General features: G+C 42.4%; 1 protein-coding gene across 2 annotated transcripts in view; it reads left to right on the forward strand.

The window, feature by feature from the left end:
* Positions 1-13,824, forward strand: part of nos1apa (nitric oxide synthase 1 (neuronal) adaptor protein a) — a 149,228-nt gene extending 135,404 nt beyond the window's left edge. For both annotated transcript variants that reach the window (XM_070961514.1, XM_070961515.1), the window contains exons 9-10: positions 6,810-6,975; positions 11,447-13,824. In XM_070961514.1, coding sequence (XP_070817615.1) covers positions 6,810-6,975; positions 11,447-12,003 — 723 coding nt within the window. In that variant the 3' untranslated portion in view covers positions 12,004-13,824. The remainder of the gene's footprint in view (positions 1-6,809; positions 6,976-11,446) is intronic.
* Positions 13,825-15,881: the final 2,057 nt, after the last annotated feature.

Genomic DNA, 15,881 nt, shown 5'->3' on the forward strand with positions numbered 1-15,881 from the left:
TTTTGGCCATTATTCAAGAATTCCTACGCTGATTATGACAAAATTTCCCACAAATGTCTCACAGGATAAATGAAGAAGTGATGACATTTTACATGCAAAAGGTCAAAGGTCAGCTTCACTGTGATGTCATAATGTTGTGCAGAAACTCTTTTCTGGCCATCATTCAGCACTGTAACTCAGGAACAGAAGGTGAGATTGTACCCTTATCTCACATTTGGTCTGGTACAGAATTGGTCACTAATCTTGGATGTCCTTCAAACTGTGCTGGAAGTCAGTCATTAAAATCATACATTCTCACTACATGTATTATGAGTCTGGACACACGTTGATGTAAATATAAGTTGACTGATAGGCAGAGGCACACGACCACGTGGTGGTAAGTCCACTTAGATTATCGCTTCCTCTGTCGTTGCTTGGACCTTCCTGGTCATCTCTCGCCTCATCAAACACTCTCTCGCCATCTTAAGCACATGACAAGCAGAAGAGCATTTCTAATGGCTCCTGTTCCATTGCACCAGCAAAATGATCATTTCTTCCTCTTCAGTTTGTTCCTTCATAAATGAGATAAAAACAGAGGCAAACCAGTGTTGGAGGGCTTTCAAACACACATCAAAGGGACCTGGCGTGGGCTGGGAACGCGATGATGGTAATCCTGTGTGAAGAGTACATCCTCAGCAATCAACCCTGTGGAGTCACAACACGCAACCAACAGTCCTAATCCCCTTACACTACCAGTGGCAGACTCACTGTTTTTCAGGCGCCTTTCAAAGGGAAATGGTATCACTAAAACAACCTTGTCTTCCAGTTTTTTTTAAATGCTCTCATTTTGTCTCCATATGTAGTGCCAAGTGCTCTCTGCTGTAGTTGTTTTACAGAGCACTCTCCAGTGATAGCAGATCCTCTCTGCCTGCTCTTATTCTAAAGTCTAAAAATGAAGACAAAGCTGCATCATTTGTCACGTTATGACGTAGAATTATGAGGTGTTTTTAGCAGCAATGATGGGGTGTAAAAGCTTGTATGCTCCGGGTGTAGGTTGAATCACTGGTGCGTTTTTAGGGAAAACCAAGCTGTATGAAATATTTAAAATTATGTAATGTTAAAATCAGTTAAATAGAAATGGTTTGTACGTCGTAATGAACTGAGAAGATGGAAGCAAACTCAGCAGCAAAACTGTCAAACTGTTGAGAGAGAAGGAGTTGGGAAGATGAAAAGTGTCCTGAGGCACCGTTCTGTTCGGGGGAACAGTTTTGAACAAAGAAAGCAATAAAATGGAAGCGAGATGCTGCTGCCTAATTAGAGCTTTAAGGACTCATTTGAGTTGCTTGAAGCTCCTTCAATTTCACGACGCTCAGATAAGCGGGCAGAAAACACTGGGTAGCAGCAGGTTTTCTATCAAGGGACCACCACAGTGAGACAGAAGTGAAGCACCTTTTTAATTGCCTCTTTGTCTGGGTTCCATTTTTAGTACGAGGTTTTAGATCTTTTCTCTTCAAGTTTTAAAAGGAGCATCGACAGTATTGTTTCTAAACCAGTGAGTGACTGTGGCTTTTCTTCAGGACGAGAAAACCCGAGGCCAGTCTCCTTTTTTGGCAGCATTTGAGTTTGATTAAACCAATTTTCCATCCAGTCTGTATTTTTCACATCCTGATTACATCATCGTTACATGAAGAGACATATTGTGTATACAGAGGAATGAAATTAGGTTTGTCTGCCTACCAATCTGTCGCATCACTGATGTACACCTCCATAGAAAATGAATTAGGTAATATGGAAAATGGAGCTGTAGCAGCATCAAAGGCCTACATTGAGTATATAATACATCTTGTCTTGTTTGCAAAAACCCTGTTAAAATCCAAATACTGCATTGCATTGTCAATACGAGAGCACAGCATGACAGACCTGTACCTTTCCTTTGACACCAGACTGAAAACTCAAAGGCACTTCATCATACTCTGCAATGCATTCATTCTGCAAAACTGCAGGTATTGTGCTGCATAATGAATGGTTGTCTGGCTGTATATCAAGTATCACAGAATCCCCCTGCAATCATTATCGTGTGCGTTGTGTCAGAACAGTGTTGTGTCTGGATTTGCCCTGTTGTGCAGCTAACTCAGGTCTGATGTTTGTACTCCTGTTTGCTTTATTCTTGCACAGCACGGCAAACATTAGCACAACAAACATGATGTTATTCATTGTCCCCAAAACATGATAGCGTGTGTATAAGGATTCAACTGATTAATAACTATGACAATAACTCCATTTGTGCAGCACTTTTCAAAGCCCTCAGAATATGCACATTCAAAAGGACAATAGTTCATACAATGAATAAAAAAGAGGAAGAAAAAAAATACAAGCATGAACTGATTCAGCTGTTTTTCAAGGCCAATATGTTTTTGCATTGAGCTGAAAAATAATGACAGCAACAGTGAAAATAATATCAGTGGCAGACTGACTGTGACAGAAGAACAACACAATGAGTCGTTTCAGCATGTTTACATTGACTTTTGTGTGTTGTATGTTCAGCAGTTTTTACATTGGGAGCACAGGAGGAAGTCAACCTTTTAATCCAAGTAAATGTCCCCATTGAATATTGTATTTAATTGTGAATCAAGTGATATTCCATTTCAGGTGGAACTATAAAAAGACAATGAGATGGAGGCACACACAGCCAGATAAGCAAAGGTGCAGGTGGGGGAAAGAAGCAGCTCGAGAGAGCCAGCTGTAATTATTTAGTGCTTATCATCTGTCAATTTTTCATTTCCTTTTTATATTTAATCTGTAGGAGCAGCCTGTGTTTCCACAGAAACGAGGTCTGGTCATTTGCAGAATGCAACCAAACTTAACCTTGTGTGGCTGCAGCAGAGCGATCTCCTTTTGATCAGATATTCAGACGACAAAGCCGAGGTCTGATTTTTAAAAGAAAAAGTTTTCTCCCAACTTCTTCTGTTTTGTTCAGCGTCCTTTTAGCAGCCAGTGCAGCTCAGTGAGAGATTTAACGTGCACAGCATCAGGACAAATGTGACACTTGCTCCCAAGGCCTCAGTATAAACCGTGCTGGAGCGGCTGATGTGCTATTAGAGTTGTCAGCAGGGCAGCAAATGTCCAAGCCGAGCTCCTCTGCTCTACAGCTCAAGACGGGAACCTGTCAGCTGAATTACACCAGCGAAGTCATCATCAGGGTGTCAGTCTTTACAAATGAGGTCTGCAGAGGCGGCCTGCCCCGAACACAATCTGGAATCACCTCTATTTGTTGCTAAGTGGAAGGATAATGGAAGTAGATGACTGTCTTCCGCAGCACTTGTTTTTCTGTCTGCTGAGTGAATGTGGGAGAGGAGGAGAGGGAGGCGGAGGAGGTATGGAGGCCTTCGGATGGGAGCTATGAATTTTGACTTCCTCGTGTCGTGTAGTGAGGATATTACTACATGGGCTCAGGAACACTTTGTGAAACTGTTATTTGCAGATGACTGCATTCTGTTTTTATTTATGTTTTACACGGTGTCCCAACTTTTTAGGAGTCGGGTTGCAGTGAGAGAAAAGAGGCATGAGAGAAGCATAAAAAAGAGTAAGAGAAGACTGAACTGCTTATTTAAGAGCAGAAGAAGAAGAGGTTGTTCTCCAGAAAGTCACCCTTTCTTCATTCTAAGTTCTGCACTACAAATATTGATGTATACTTGATATTCAGGCCATGAGCATTTATCTTGATTTAAAAGTATTGTTTGAAATTCATACTGAAGTACAAGCAAAGAGTCATTTTAAAGACATGGATTCATTTTTTGTTCATTTATTTATTGTTTCTTTTTTCTTTTTTTTTTAACCTTGACCGTACATTTATTAACATTGTAAATGTGTCATTAGCTCAAAGCTCTTGTTACATGGCCAGTCTCCCTGGAAATGATTAAATGATTGACAAGCGCTTATTGAAATAGTTCATGAGCGTGCAGAGGAACAGTGAAAAGAGAATAACTATGTTAGCTGAGGATGTCATTATGCCACAGGCCAGGCTCTCTGATAATACACAACATGCTCAGCAATAAGAAGGGGGATATTTATAGAAAAAACATATGTGCTAAACAAGACAACATTCCTACATTGACACTAAGTGTGAAATACTGAAGGACTTCGCTCTCTGCAGTGTGTCAGAAGGCTGAAGCGGCCTTGGCATTTTGTTCAAATACCATTTGTTTTCCAGTTTGCCTTTTAATGTGTGTCACATTGACGTCAGGAGCCAAGAGCCTCCATGCTGCCACGGTAACGAGTTCTGTGTCACCACATCAAGCCGGAATGAGAAACCAGAGGGTCGTTAAGAGTTTCAATGACTTGTAACTCCATGAGGCCCCGTAATTCACGGCGCTCTGAAAGTACACCGCAGCTCTTGTGGGCCCTTCACATCAGCTGCCTTCCTGCAGATGTTATGGGCACCTGTTCAGATGTGCTGCAGCACCGATTCAAAACCAAAAGGTTGACTGATAGAAGAAGAAGTACGGAGCACTGGATTGTTGCTGAGTGACATTAAAATCTATGCAGCGTAATGCGATAAAAGCATGTCACACCACCTCTCCTTCAGGACCTCGTTGACTGTATCAGACAGCTGACATTTGGAGCCCTGCTGGGCTGTGTTCAAACTCCGGGGTTAAGTCTCATCAAACCATTGAGAGCCACACCGAGTCTCCTGTCAGAAAATCATTAGTAAGTGGGCTCCTTCAGTACACTTCTTCTGAATCGCTCTTGTGATTTGAAACCTTGAGAATTTCTCCTTTGAAACTGTTGAAAGCAATTATGTGCTCAGGATGGGAGATGGCTGGCTGAATAGGATGGGAGGTGGAGCCAGCAACATTTGATTTGGAGAGTACTTTGAAGTAAAAATGGGCAGTCATTGCCGCTACAAAAGCTTGTAACTGTGTGTGCACACGCGACATGTGTGCACTGAGTGAGCAGTGCCCCCCACCCCTTATATAAATGATTCAGAGTGTAATAGAAGTTTTATCCTTTCAGTCTTAGATTGAAATAGAGTCTGCTTTAATCTTGCCGACCACAGCAGACTGTGGCATTAAGGTTACATGAGGATCAGAGCAGCCACTGGTGCTCTGCTGCTCATGTCATAAAAATGAAATAGATGGATATAAAGCCACAGTAATTACAAAGACCTAATATCTGTCACTCCAGTACCGAGGACCTGTCTGAGTGTGTGTGTGTGTGTGTGTGTGTGTGTGTGTGTGTGTGTGTGTGTGTGTGTGTGTGTGTGTGTGTGTGTGTGTGTGTGTGTGTGTGTGTGTGTGTGTGTGTGTGTGTGTGTGTGTGTTTTTGTAGTCTGTATAATAGAAAGAGATCAAATACCAGAGAGGAAGCCAATGCCAATGATGAATTAAATTATTAGTCTGCTGATTTTTCTTTTTTTGATTAACTAATCATGTTGTATGTGGAAAGGGTGAAAAATGCCTACCCACATTTATCAGAGAGCAAGGTGACATGTTCATAATGTAGAATGGTTTTGTCCAACTGTTAAAATCCACGTGTTGGATTTTACGGTGTTATAAAAGAGAGGAAAGCAGGAAATAGCGAAATTGGTTGAAGTGACAAAGGTCAAGGTTGTTTCCTGAAAGAGAAAAAACGTCTGCTCTGCTGCATAAAAAATTACACGTCTCAAAAGAAAAAACAAATTAATGAATAACACATACTTGCAAATGCTGTACACAAGAATGATTGCGCTTAAGCGATGTTTACCTTTCACCAGAATCCATCAGCTCGCCGCTGGAGGAGATATGTAGCAATGCTAATGGACTTGCTAATTGCTTAATCACCTCTCACAATTGTTGACGAATTTCTGTCAATCAGCTTGAGTTGAGCTGGAATTTGTACACATATCAAGTCAGCTGGTCAGTGTGTAAAATTAGCTGCTTCAACCCGCGCCGTACATGGAGCGCGTGTCCAGCTATTGATGATCAAACTTGAACCTCAGCCTCGTGATTGTGAGCTTTTCTCCACGTCCCCACTGAGTGTCACTGATTGATCTGTTTCCCTCCAGCTGGCAAAACACTCCGATTGTTTGCTGTACTTTGCTGGCATTGCTTTGATTAATTACCAGGCAGTAAAACTACAGTGTGACTGATCAGTTACTGCCACCTGCTGAACCGACTCTGCCACATCCTAAAGCCTCTCAGCTCCTGACTAACTGAGTCATTAGCTGAGGGCACGAACGGCTGCGTTTGTTCAATAAATGGCATTTGACTTGTGCAGTAGCACTTTTGCCCACTGGTCCTTTGTTTTGTTTTATGGATACTTGCATAGCACATCTGTATGCTTTTATTTTCTTAAACTGAGCAACAACTGTATAATCTTCATTATTTCTGGAAACGTTCGCTCAAAATTCCACAGTGCACAGTTCAGACATGAAATTGCAGTTATGCAACACTGCACCTGTCAGACACAAAACGATGATTTAAACATACCCAGCGCTCGCTGTAGAGCATCTGTTGAATGTTTGCCATGCAGGAACAAAAAGCTTGGTACACTACGAGCAGCCAATAGTACTATCAGCTTTTTGGTGTTATCGCTACACAAATATTTGAAGCTAACAGCGCTCACTGATTTCCCTGACAAGATAATTCTGTTTGAGGGGCCATCAGAGTTTGACCCTGCTTTTCAAGTGGAGTGGCGTGTGGTCTATCTGTGTGTTTGGGGAATTCAGATAAGGGATAGCGGTGACCTGGTGTTTGTATACCCTGCTCTGAGCTTCACTTCCTATCTCATATCCCCCATTTTCCCCTCCTCTATCTGTCCATCTACCCCTCGACTCACCTCTCCCTGTGCAGGTCCACCTGCTGAAGGACCAGCTGAGTGCGGAGGCCACGGCACGCCTGGAGGCCCAGGCTCGAGTCCACCAGCTGCTGCTGCAGAACAAAGACCTGCTGCAGCACATCTCACTGCTGGTTAAACAGATCCAGGAGCTGGAGACCAAGATGTCTGGACCAAACTCCAGTGAGTAGATCAAATACATCAATACATGCTGGAGTTTATATAGATGAAGGCATGCTACACAGTGTGGACAGCTGCAGGGACACAGATGTTTTCCTACAGTGAAGGTATTTATTTTACTAGATTTTAACTCTGATAATTCAGATATTATTGCAGATGTCTGATGTTAGCCTTTTGCTTATTATTATCCTGCTAATTCAAACAAAATAGTTGTGCAAACCTTATGTTCAGTAACTTCAAAGTCATGAAAGAGAGCAACATCAAGCGTGTCCCAGCTGGGTTCATCACTTTTTTTATGTCCCCTGGAAACAGATCCGTTGCTTTCTGTGTTACTTGGAGCACGTTTCTGTTTTTGGTTGTGTTGTGTGCATTTGCAGAGTGTTTCCTAAATGCTTTACATGTGTTCTCTAATGAATGATGTTTTCTTCATCAGCCTAATTTGCTGCTCAGCTCTCCCATTCACCCCACACCACAGCATAAGAATACCTAGAATAATGGGAATATAACAGCCTGCAACCTCCTGATGATGTTGTTATAAACAGAATTTCAAATGTGAGATTCTTCTAATATTCATTTCCTGTCCTGATCCACCCAATTATATACTGTACACTGTCAATGCAGTCAGGTGCCGGTGTCTGTTTCTTCACTAATTCCAAAGGATTAGGTGGGGTAGAAATGCAGGAAACTTGTTTTAAACTACTTTTTTTTCCTGACGGAGGACCTCCCAGATCCCCCGATGATTGTGTGTCTTTCCACCTTTTCCACATTATCAAACGCCCATTCAACTGCTACTTCAACTACTCATAAAGCACAATATAAAATGCTATTTATTACTTAAGCTAAACAAAGAACAGGGAAAAATCTGCCTTGGAAACAGTATGGATAAAACCTGCACTGAGCCAGCTGTACTTAGGATTCTGTGTCACACAGATAAGCATGCGAAAGTGGTTATGGTTATGTTTAGCCATCACAGTTCATATAATGAACAGTGACAAAGATAAGAGAAAAAGAAATGAAAGATGGACGTGACTGAGGCGGAAACATGGTAATTCAGTATCTTACGCCATCATCACTAGGTAAACATACACTATCGCTGTTGGGTATAGTCCCTGCATTTGACAGAGCAAACATCCAGCCACACACACACACACACACACACACACACACACACACACACACACACACACACACACACATACAGCCATATTAATAACCATGACCTACACACTGAGAGAGCAGGCACACTCAGCTCTGTGCACTCATACAGACAGCAAACAGAGCTGAGTGAAGCACGCACCTAAACAGGCTGATAAATGGAAATTCCTACATGAAAGCCTCTGAGTCAAAGTAAGAGTCTGGATTCTGTTGTCGTAGCGGCCCCTCACCACTCTGTTTGTCATGAAGCGGCACATTCTGCCGCTTCTCTTTCGTCCACCACCCCCTCCATCCTCCCGTCACTCTCCCCACAGCTTCACATATTGTTCAGCCTGTTCATCAGCTATTCAGACAGACTATCTTCTCTGCACTATCGCAGTCTGGCCCGCCCTCCAATCGTCACCCTGAGAGAATCAATCTTTTATCTTATCAGTGTTTCTGAAATCCAGCATAGAAAGTATTTTCTCATTGGCACCTCTGCATGTTGGAGGTTTGAAAGGGACCTCATTTTGCACAAGGTCAGCAAAAACTATGCCGTGGACACACTCGGAGGCAAACTTGATCTTGAATGGAGATGAAATTGTTTTTATAGCACGATGCAATGTTCAGGTTTTCAGACCGTTCTCACGGTACTTTTTGACTTGAACACGCACAGGACGGACATCAATTACGGCTGCGTTTCATCTCCCCTGTGTCAGTTTCAGAGTGCCACGATTGGGCTTGCTGGCTCACTATCATGGCTCATTGCCACAACTAAATGGAAAAGAACTGTCATTGATGCTGTTAGTTGCGCCTGTCATTTTCCTGCTATCACAATTGAAAATGTCCACCATGAGAAAGGTACATTTCACAGCATTTTGTTTTCCGTCTTGAAGCATGGTCTGGCTATAGATGAGAAGAGGCGGGGAGCCCATGCGGGAGGTTTAAACCGAGTTCATTACTTCATCACTAGAAAGCCTCCCGAAGGCTTACTGACATGCTGAAAAGATCCTTTTTTGTTTATTTGTTGTCTTTATTTTTCTTTTTGTATCAGTAGTCCATCCTGTGGGTTTGAAAGGTGGCTCTGAAAAGCTTGCAGGAGAACAGCTGGAGTTTCAAAGGATTAAAAATCTATATGTCAATACTTCAAAATGTTGACAGACACTTTTTACACCGCTCTGCTGATGATCATTATGTTCAGTATTTATGAAGCGCTTTTATCCAAAGCACTTTCCAGTTTGCCTCTGTAGTATATTTCACTTTGAAGGATATTAAATTATTCTAGCAAAGAACTTTATTCTGTTAAAAGGATGAAGTGGATTTACACTCAATTTCAGCTATCAGAAATATGCATATTAAATAGCTTTATGCATATTAAATAAATTTACCTCAGGCCACCATCCTTTGAAAGGGAAAAGTTGATAGCCAATTAATTAATTTAGTTTAATGAATGAATAAATGATTGAATGACGGAAGTTGCAAGTGCGGCATCGTACCAAATTTGTAAATGAGCAGCGTCAGATGAGCTCAGGCATGACATCTTAATCAATGCATTAATCAGTGAGAACACAAAAGAGCAAGTGAATGAAATCTTTATGACTAAACATTAAAATAAGGCTTAAGGCAGCGCTCAGCAGCTGAGAGAGAGGGAAGCCAAAAGAAATGATCTGAACTAATTACATCATAACTTATTGATGGATGGGAAATCCTAATGTTTGATGTAATGCTTAGGTATTCCTATTAATCTATAGCGTCAGGCCAGCATCACAGGACGTGTTGTTTGACCTGCTGATGAATGGCCATGTGGAGAGGTCGCTCTGGAGGGAGGAGAAGCGAGCAGCTTAGCCAGCTGATGCGTCTCTTTCCCCCGTCTGGAGCTCTCGGGTATTTCCGAGCATCTTGGCTCGGCTTGAGTCGACTGTCTCTCAACAAGCAGCAGGGCGATGACCTCTTCTGAATGCACCCACTTGGTTGCACAAGAGACTCGGTGGCAGCTCTGACAGACTTTGTCACAGTGTTGACTTCTCTGACTCTGAACTGGAGAGCAGATGAGGCTCAAACTGAAGGAAGAACGTTGTTTCTTCTTGCTTTAGTCTTCTGTAGAGAAGAAGGGCCCGTGTCTGGTACCAGATGTCCGGTGACAGAGGCATGAAACTTCACCACTGCTCCGTTTAATTGTCTCCCAATTCTTTTCTTTTGTTCCAATTTCTTTCCTACAGAATTTAATAAAATTAAGTTTAATGCCATGTTTAAAATTTTAGACTTTTCAGGCCTTTTTCAAGATGCCAAAACACCTTTATGAATAACAAAATATCCTAAATAATAAATAAGAAGTAGACAGTATTAACCCAGCTGTACATGCCCTAATGGCATGGTACCTAATGGCTGCTTCTTGTGTTGCATCATGATTGTATGAGTGTGTGTGCGTGTTATTCCCTGTCACACACAGGCACTCCGAGGGTGACCTCTGTGAGTTATGGCATCTCAATCCACCCTTGCCTTGTAATATAAGCTGTGATCAGTTTTCTGGTTAAACATGTACACATTAACAATTTAAACACACAATCTAAGCTGCAATAATTAGAGTGAGAACATAAATGATTCATCGTGCAGATCATTATTATATCAAGACATGTGTTTGAGGTTTGTAAAAAACAGGCATCAATTTTCTAAATGTTCATGAAGCAAGGCCTGACACTAATGAGACTCCAAATGATCCAAAATGTCACTGAACAATAGGTAAGTGCTGCTGAAGAAGAGCTGATGCCGCTGTTTTATTTGGTTCTGATGTGTGTTTCACATGACTAGAAGCTCAAAGGAAAGTGTATTCTGCTGCTTGGGTGGATTCCTCCTGCTAAAGAAGGCTCTCTGTGAAGCACTCTGCTTAGTATTGATACCAAAAACATGGAGTATTCCTTTAATGTCTCTTTGGCTCAGTTTTTGAGCTCTAGCTCTGTCCTCCGTGCCCATGAAGCAGGAAGTGAAGCATGTTTCACTGAGCAGCCCTGACGATGATGAAATACTTTGAAATCTGTTTTTTTTTTTTCTTCCCTCACTTATAGCCACTATAAAAGCACATTGATTTGTTGGTAACCGAGTGATTGATTTTGTTAGAATTTCCAAGGAGCAGTAATCTGCTATCCACCTCGATTCACATATGTCTGTGTCACATTCGCTATTCTTCTGCCATGATACAACAGGAGGGGTGACAGCGATGAATGTAAATCAAGTGGAACATTTGAATGTGGTATAAAATATATGATCTGTCCTTTATTCCTTCTCTCTCCCTTCCCCTCCTCCTCTTCATCTTGTTCTGCTTCCTCTCCTCTCCCCTCTCCAGTGGGATCTCAGGACAGTTTGTTGGAGATCACCTTTCGGTCTACAGTACCTTCAGTGATCTGCGACCCCACAACTCCTAAACCTGAGGTGTCCGCCATCAACCTGCCCATGCTGGCCACCTCTGACGGGACCAGCAACGCCTTCTCATCTTCCAATGGGACTATTGGAAGCCCCCTAGGTAGGGACCAGTGTCTTCTCAAACTGGAGTGTTTCCGTTTCCTCCCGGGGCCTCCGCCTCCTCCGCTCCCCTCGCCTCCCCCACTGCTCAAGGCTAACACGCCAGAAAGCAAAGATCGGGAGGTGTCTGAGGCAAAGTTGTTGTCCTGCGACGTGAAATCTCTGGGCTGCCTGGACTTTGCCAGGTTTCGCGAGTCAGGTATCGCCTCAGAGTACGAGTCGAACACAGACGACAGCGATGACAATGAGGATGAGGGGGAGGACGATGAGGAGGAGATGGAGATCTTTGGCTGGGGCACGGACGAGGAGACGCTGAGGCTGCTTAATGTTCTCAACAGACAGGAAACCCCTGACTGTCTGGGAGATGAAATAGCGGTGTAACACACTAACCTGCCCCCTTGACAAATCCTGTCGAGATGAAACACGATAGCCTTGACCCGTTTTTGTCCACTCACTTCAAGTACTCTGTAGAAATAACCATGTAGAGAACTACCCTCTGTCAGACATGCACAATTATATACAAGGCTTACACCAACACAGTGGTGTAATATAGGTAATGCAAGCAGAAAGAGACAAGAAAGACTCGAATAGATAATTAAATAAAAGCGAATTCACTGTAGGTGAAGAGCGCTGAAGCAGCTCTGGTCAAACATGTCACGGTCTGGGTTGCTATCAAAGGGATCCTGAACATATCAGTCACTCAGGCATTCATTAAATTTCTCCCTGCAAAAATTTGACCTCACCAGTGAGGTGAGTAACATTTATTTATTTAACATGCACGTGTGTATCAGACAGTCCTGGATCAGGGCTACAGAGTTTCAACCAGGGTGAAAACTTCATCCTGATCACTGAGATCTTGTAGAGTTCTGTGAATGAACAGAGGCGCCGGAGTCGGCTGGGGCTCCTGGTAAGCTTTCAAATGAGTCCAAACGACTCAGAGTCAGTACATGTCATCATCCACTGTCACAACTGTCACATTAGTTTTCTCTTAACTGCCAAAAAATGTGGGGTTTATTTGCAGTCTCAGTGGTGTGAATTAAGTTGGATAATGATTCGCTTCACATTCAGTCTGAACACCTCTTAAGACTGTGAGTGTCACCTGCTGGTCACACCTGTAATACACGTCTCAAAAGACAACTGTGTGAATGTAATCTCTAATCTGTATGCATACTCATGCATATCCACTTATTCCTTAAAATCCACTGCTTCTTTCCTTCCTTTTCTTTTCCCTGTATTGGATCACACACATAGACCTCGTATCCACAGAGCACACACGCCCCTAAAATCTCCTTCCAGCTCTCTGTTGCTCAATTTCAATTTGAGATTTTTTTTAGAGCTGTATAACAAAATCAGGGAGTTTACATTAATAGTCTTTCCTGCGTTCACCAGTTTGGAAATGTAAGCTAGTCTGTCTTTGTCATGAAGATGTCAAGATGTAACATGAAATCAAACCAAAAGCAAAGGTTAGTTCAGGGGCAAGCTCTCAATTTGTCAGGATTGGGAGCGCAGCTGTCAGTCACGCTGGCGGGAACAAGTCGACAGAGTTTGGGACTGCAGAGACTGATGAGCTCTTGTCCTTGCCGGAGTGAAAAGTGACTCTTCTGCTGAGCAAAGATGAACACTTCAGCCAAACCCGGGAGGAACTTTATTACCGTCTCTATGTTTGGAAAGGGACAGTCCTTTCTTGCTCAGCTTGTAATTAATCAAAGACTATTTTTAGACCAAAACCTGTGTGTAATGTATGTGCAAACTTTATTTTCTACGTCGTCCCACAGAACTGGTGAACTGCTCCGTCCTTGACTTCTGCAGGCAGCCCTCTTCTTCTCTCTTCACCATTTGTTGACTTGGTAGTCAGAGCATGTTTGCACTCTTCTCACTTGTCCACACATTTCCCCGCTTTTTAATTTATGGAAAGCCGGGATTAGTTGGACCTCGAGGAACGCTGTTTGTTTCTTTTATTCATCCCGTAAACAAAAACTCTTCCCTCGTGCCAGAACAGCAGCTCACGGATGACAGCCAAAAGTGGTCTCATTTGTTTAAACCCAGCTCTGTGTATGGCCTCCAAGCACAATGCAGTATTAAAGTGTTCATTTTGTTTCACGAGCAAAGCCGCAGAGTTTTCTGTCTACGCATTGTAGCCCAGTTTATCAGAGCCCTCCTGTCAAATCAATGCAGACAGGCCAGTGTTTGGCAAAGGTAGATGCTGCAGAGATTTAAAGGCCAGGCCAGTTCTCAATGTGCTCAGTATCTTTGCAAAGAGCTTTAGCCTGATAGCATCAAACCAATCTAGTGAGAGTCCGGTGAGCTAACTCCTCGTTAGCTGCTGGCTTTCTGAGGGTGTTTGTATTAAAGGATAACAGAGATTCAATCTGAGACGTTATTTCTCTGAAAGTTCCTTTAGTAATTTGGACCAACTTTTCTAAATCGAAGTGTGTAAAGTGTGTTGGACACAAACTGCTGAGACACAAATGAAGACCATTTGACATTTAGTGGAATCTTCAAGGTTCTAAAGCTTGGACCTGATCTGTAATAATCCTGTGGAAAATCGACATGCACAAATTTATTTTCAAAGAATGAGCTGATCTGATTGGAACCCAAGGATGATTAGACTTGAGACAAAATGCCATCACCCCAAACAGCCAGAACATCAGCAGGCAGGAGCATGATGCTCCACAAACAAGCAGCCACCATTAAAAAGAGTGGAAATACAACAGAAAACATGTTTCTCTCCTCTAATGATGATGACGCACCATCTGATCAGAGACGATAGCAGGTCTGCTTGAATCCACATGGGTGTTAGATGTATTGTCCAACAGATCTGAGACCCCAAGCAAGAGAAAGGGAACCTAACCCAATCAGAATAGACTGAATTTAATTTTGCTTTGGGGTCACGTGGGTTACGGGTTTGGTTTTGGTTACAGGAGATCATGTGAACCTGTGATCATCTCCAGTCCCTGAGATCCTAACATTTTACATGTTGATCCAGAGTAAATATCCTCTGTTATTATGACAGGAATAATAGGAAATGAAGGGAGAGACAGACAGAGAATGACATGCAATAAAGCTCCCTGTCCGAACTTGAACCGTGGATACATCATGGTTCATGGTCAGCGCTTATAGACCACGAGGGTGCCCCGTCATGAAATGCTCTGGTTGGGGTGTTTTCATTGAACTGAAGCTGAAGCACTCAGAGGTTCCAACGCCACACTGACAACCACTGTGCACTTGCATGAGTGAGAGTTTGTTAGTGCTCGCTTGTCTTTTAATGTGTTTCAACTCAACTTCAGCTGACAGGAAACATACAGATCAGACATGTGTGTCAGACTGGGAACAGTGTGAAGGATGTCCTCTCTGTTTGAGACCCTCTCCTCCTCGTCTCACTCTCCTCTCTTGTTTCCTTACCTGCCCTTTTCCTCCTCTTTTCGTTTCTTTTCCTAAAAATGTTTCTGTAATATTGATAATTATAAATATGACATTAACACATAAAAATCTGACTTGAACCTTATCAAGGTACAAATTTTAATATGACAGATCTGTCAGACAGCTCACATCAGGTAAAATATAAGAAAGGAGCTCATGGCTAGAAGATAGCAATAAACAGACTTTTCATCTTTACCCAGGACGTGTGAACTATCATTAAATTCATGTTTCAGCAACTGATGCGGCCATTGTCAGACACTAGGATCATTTTAAATGTAATGAAACAGCCCTTGAAATCGACCAAAATACATTCAGACTTACAGTAAATCATCCGTGACACACATCTCCACACTAATATTGCAATGATTTAAAAAGGTGACCCCATCTCATGACTCAATAATCGCATTTAATCAAAGAATGAATCACATTATCAGGTAAGACATTACTTCAATATCAGGCTCAATCACATTTTTCACTTATGTAGAGAGAAGTTGCCTGGAGACAAGGGTGTGTCTGGAGAACAGGCATTATAAAAGTAATAACATGAAGATGTTATTATTATTTCTAATTGCTTATGTCCTCACTCTTCTGCCCTCAACCCACAAATGGGATCATTTAAAGCAGAGTAATGCAGAGAGAAAGTCTGTGATGTCTGGCGACGCTGCACTCGATTCATCTTGAGTTGTCGCCTCTCCTGAGGTTGACGAGGTTGGTGTTCACACAGCAAAGAAGCCTTTCAAACCAGCAAGGTCCTTGTCTCATTTTTAACTCTTTCTTCAGTCACCCCGTAAACAAATGAAAGCATTCAAATCCCACCTTAGATGTGCTGCCAGTTGGTC

The sequence above is a fragment of the Chaetodon trifascialis genome, chromosome 4 (genome assembly GCF_039877785.1).
Source record: "Chaetodon trifascialis isolate fChaTrf1 chromosome 4, fChaTrf1.hap1, whole genome shotgun sequence".
NCBI classification, from domain to species: domain Eukaryota; kingdom Metazoa; phylum Chordata; class Actinopteri; order Chaetodontiformes; family Chaetodontidae; genus Chaetodon; species Chaetodon trifascialis.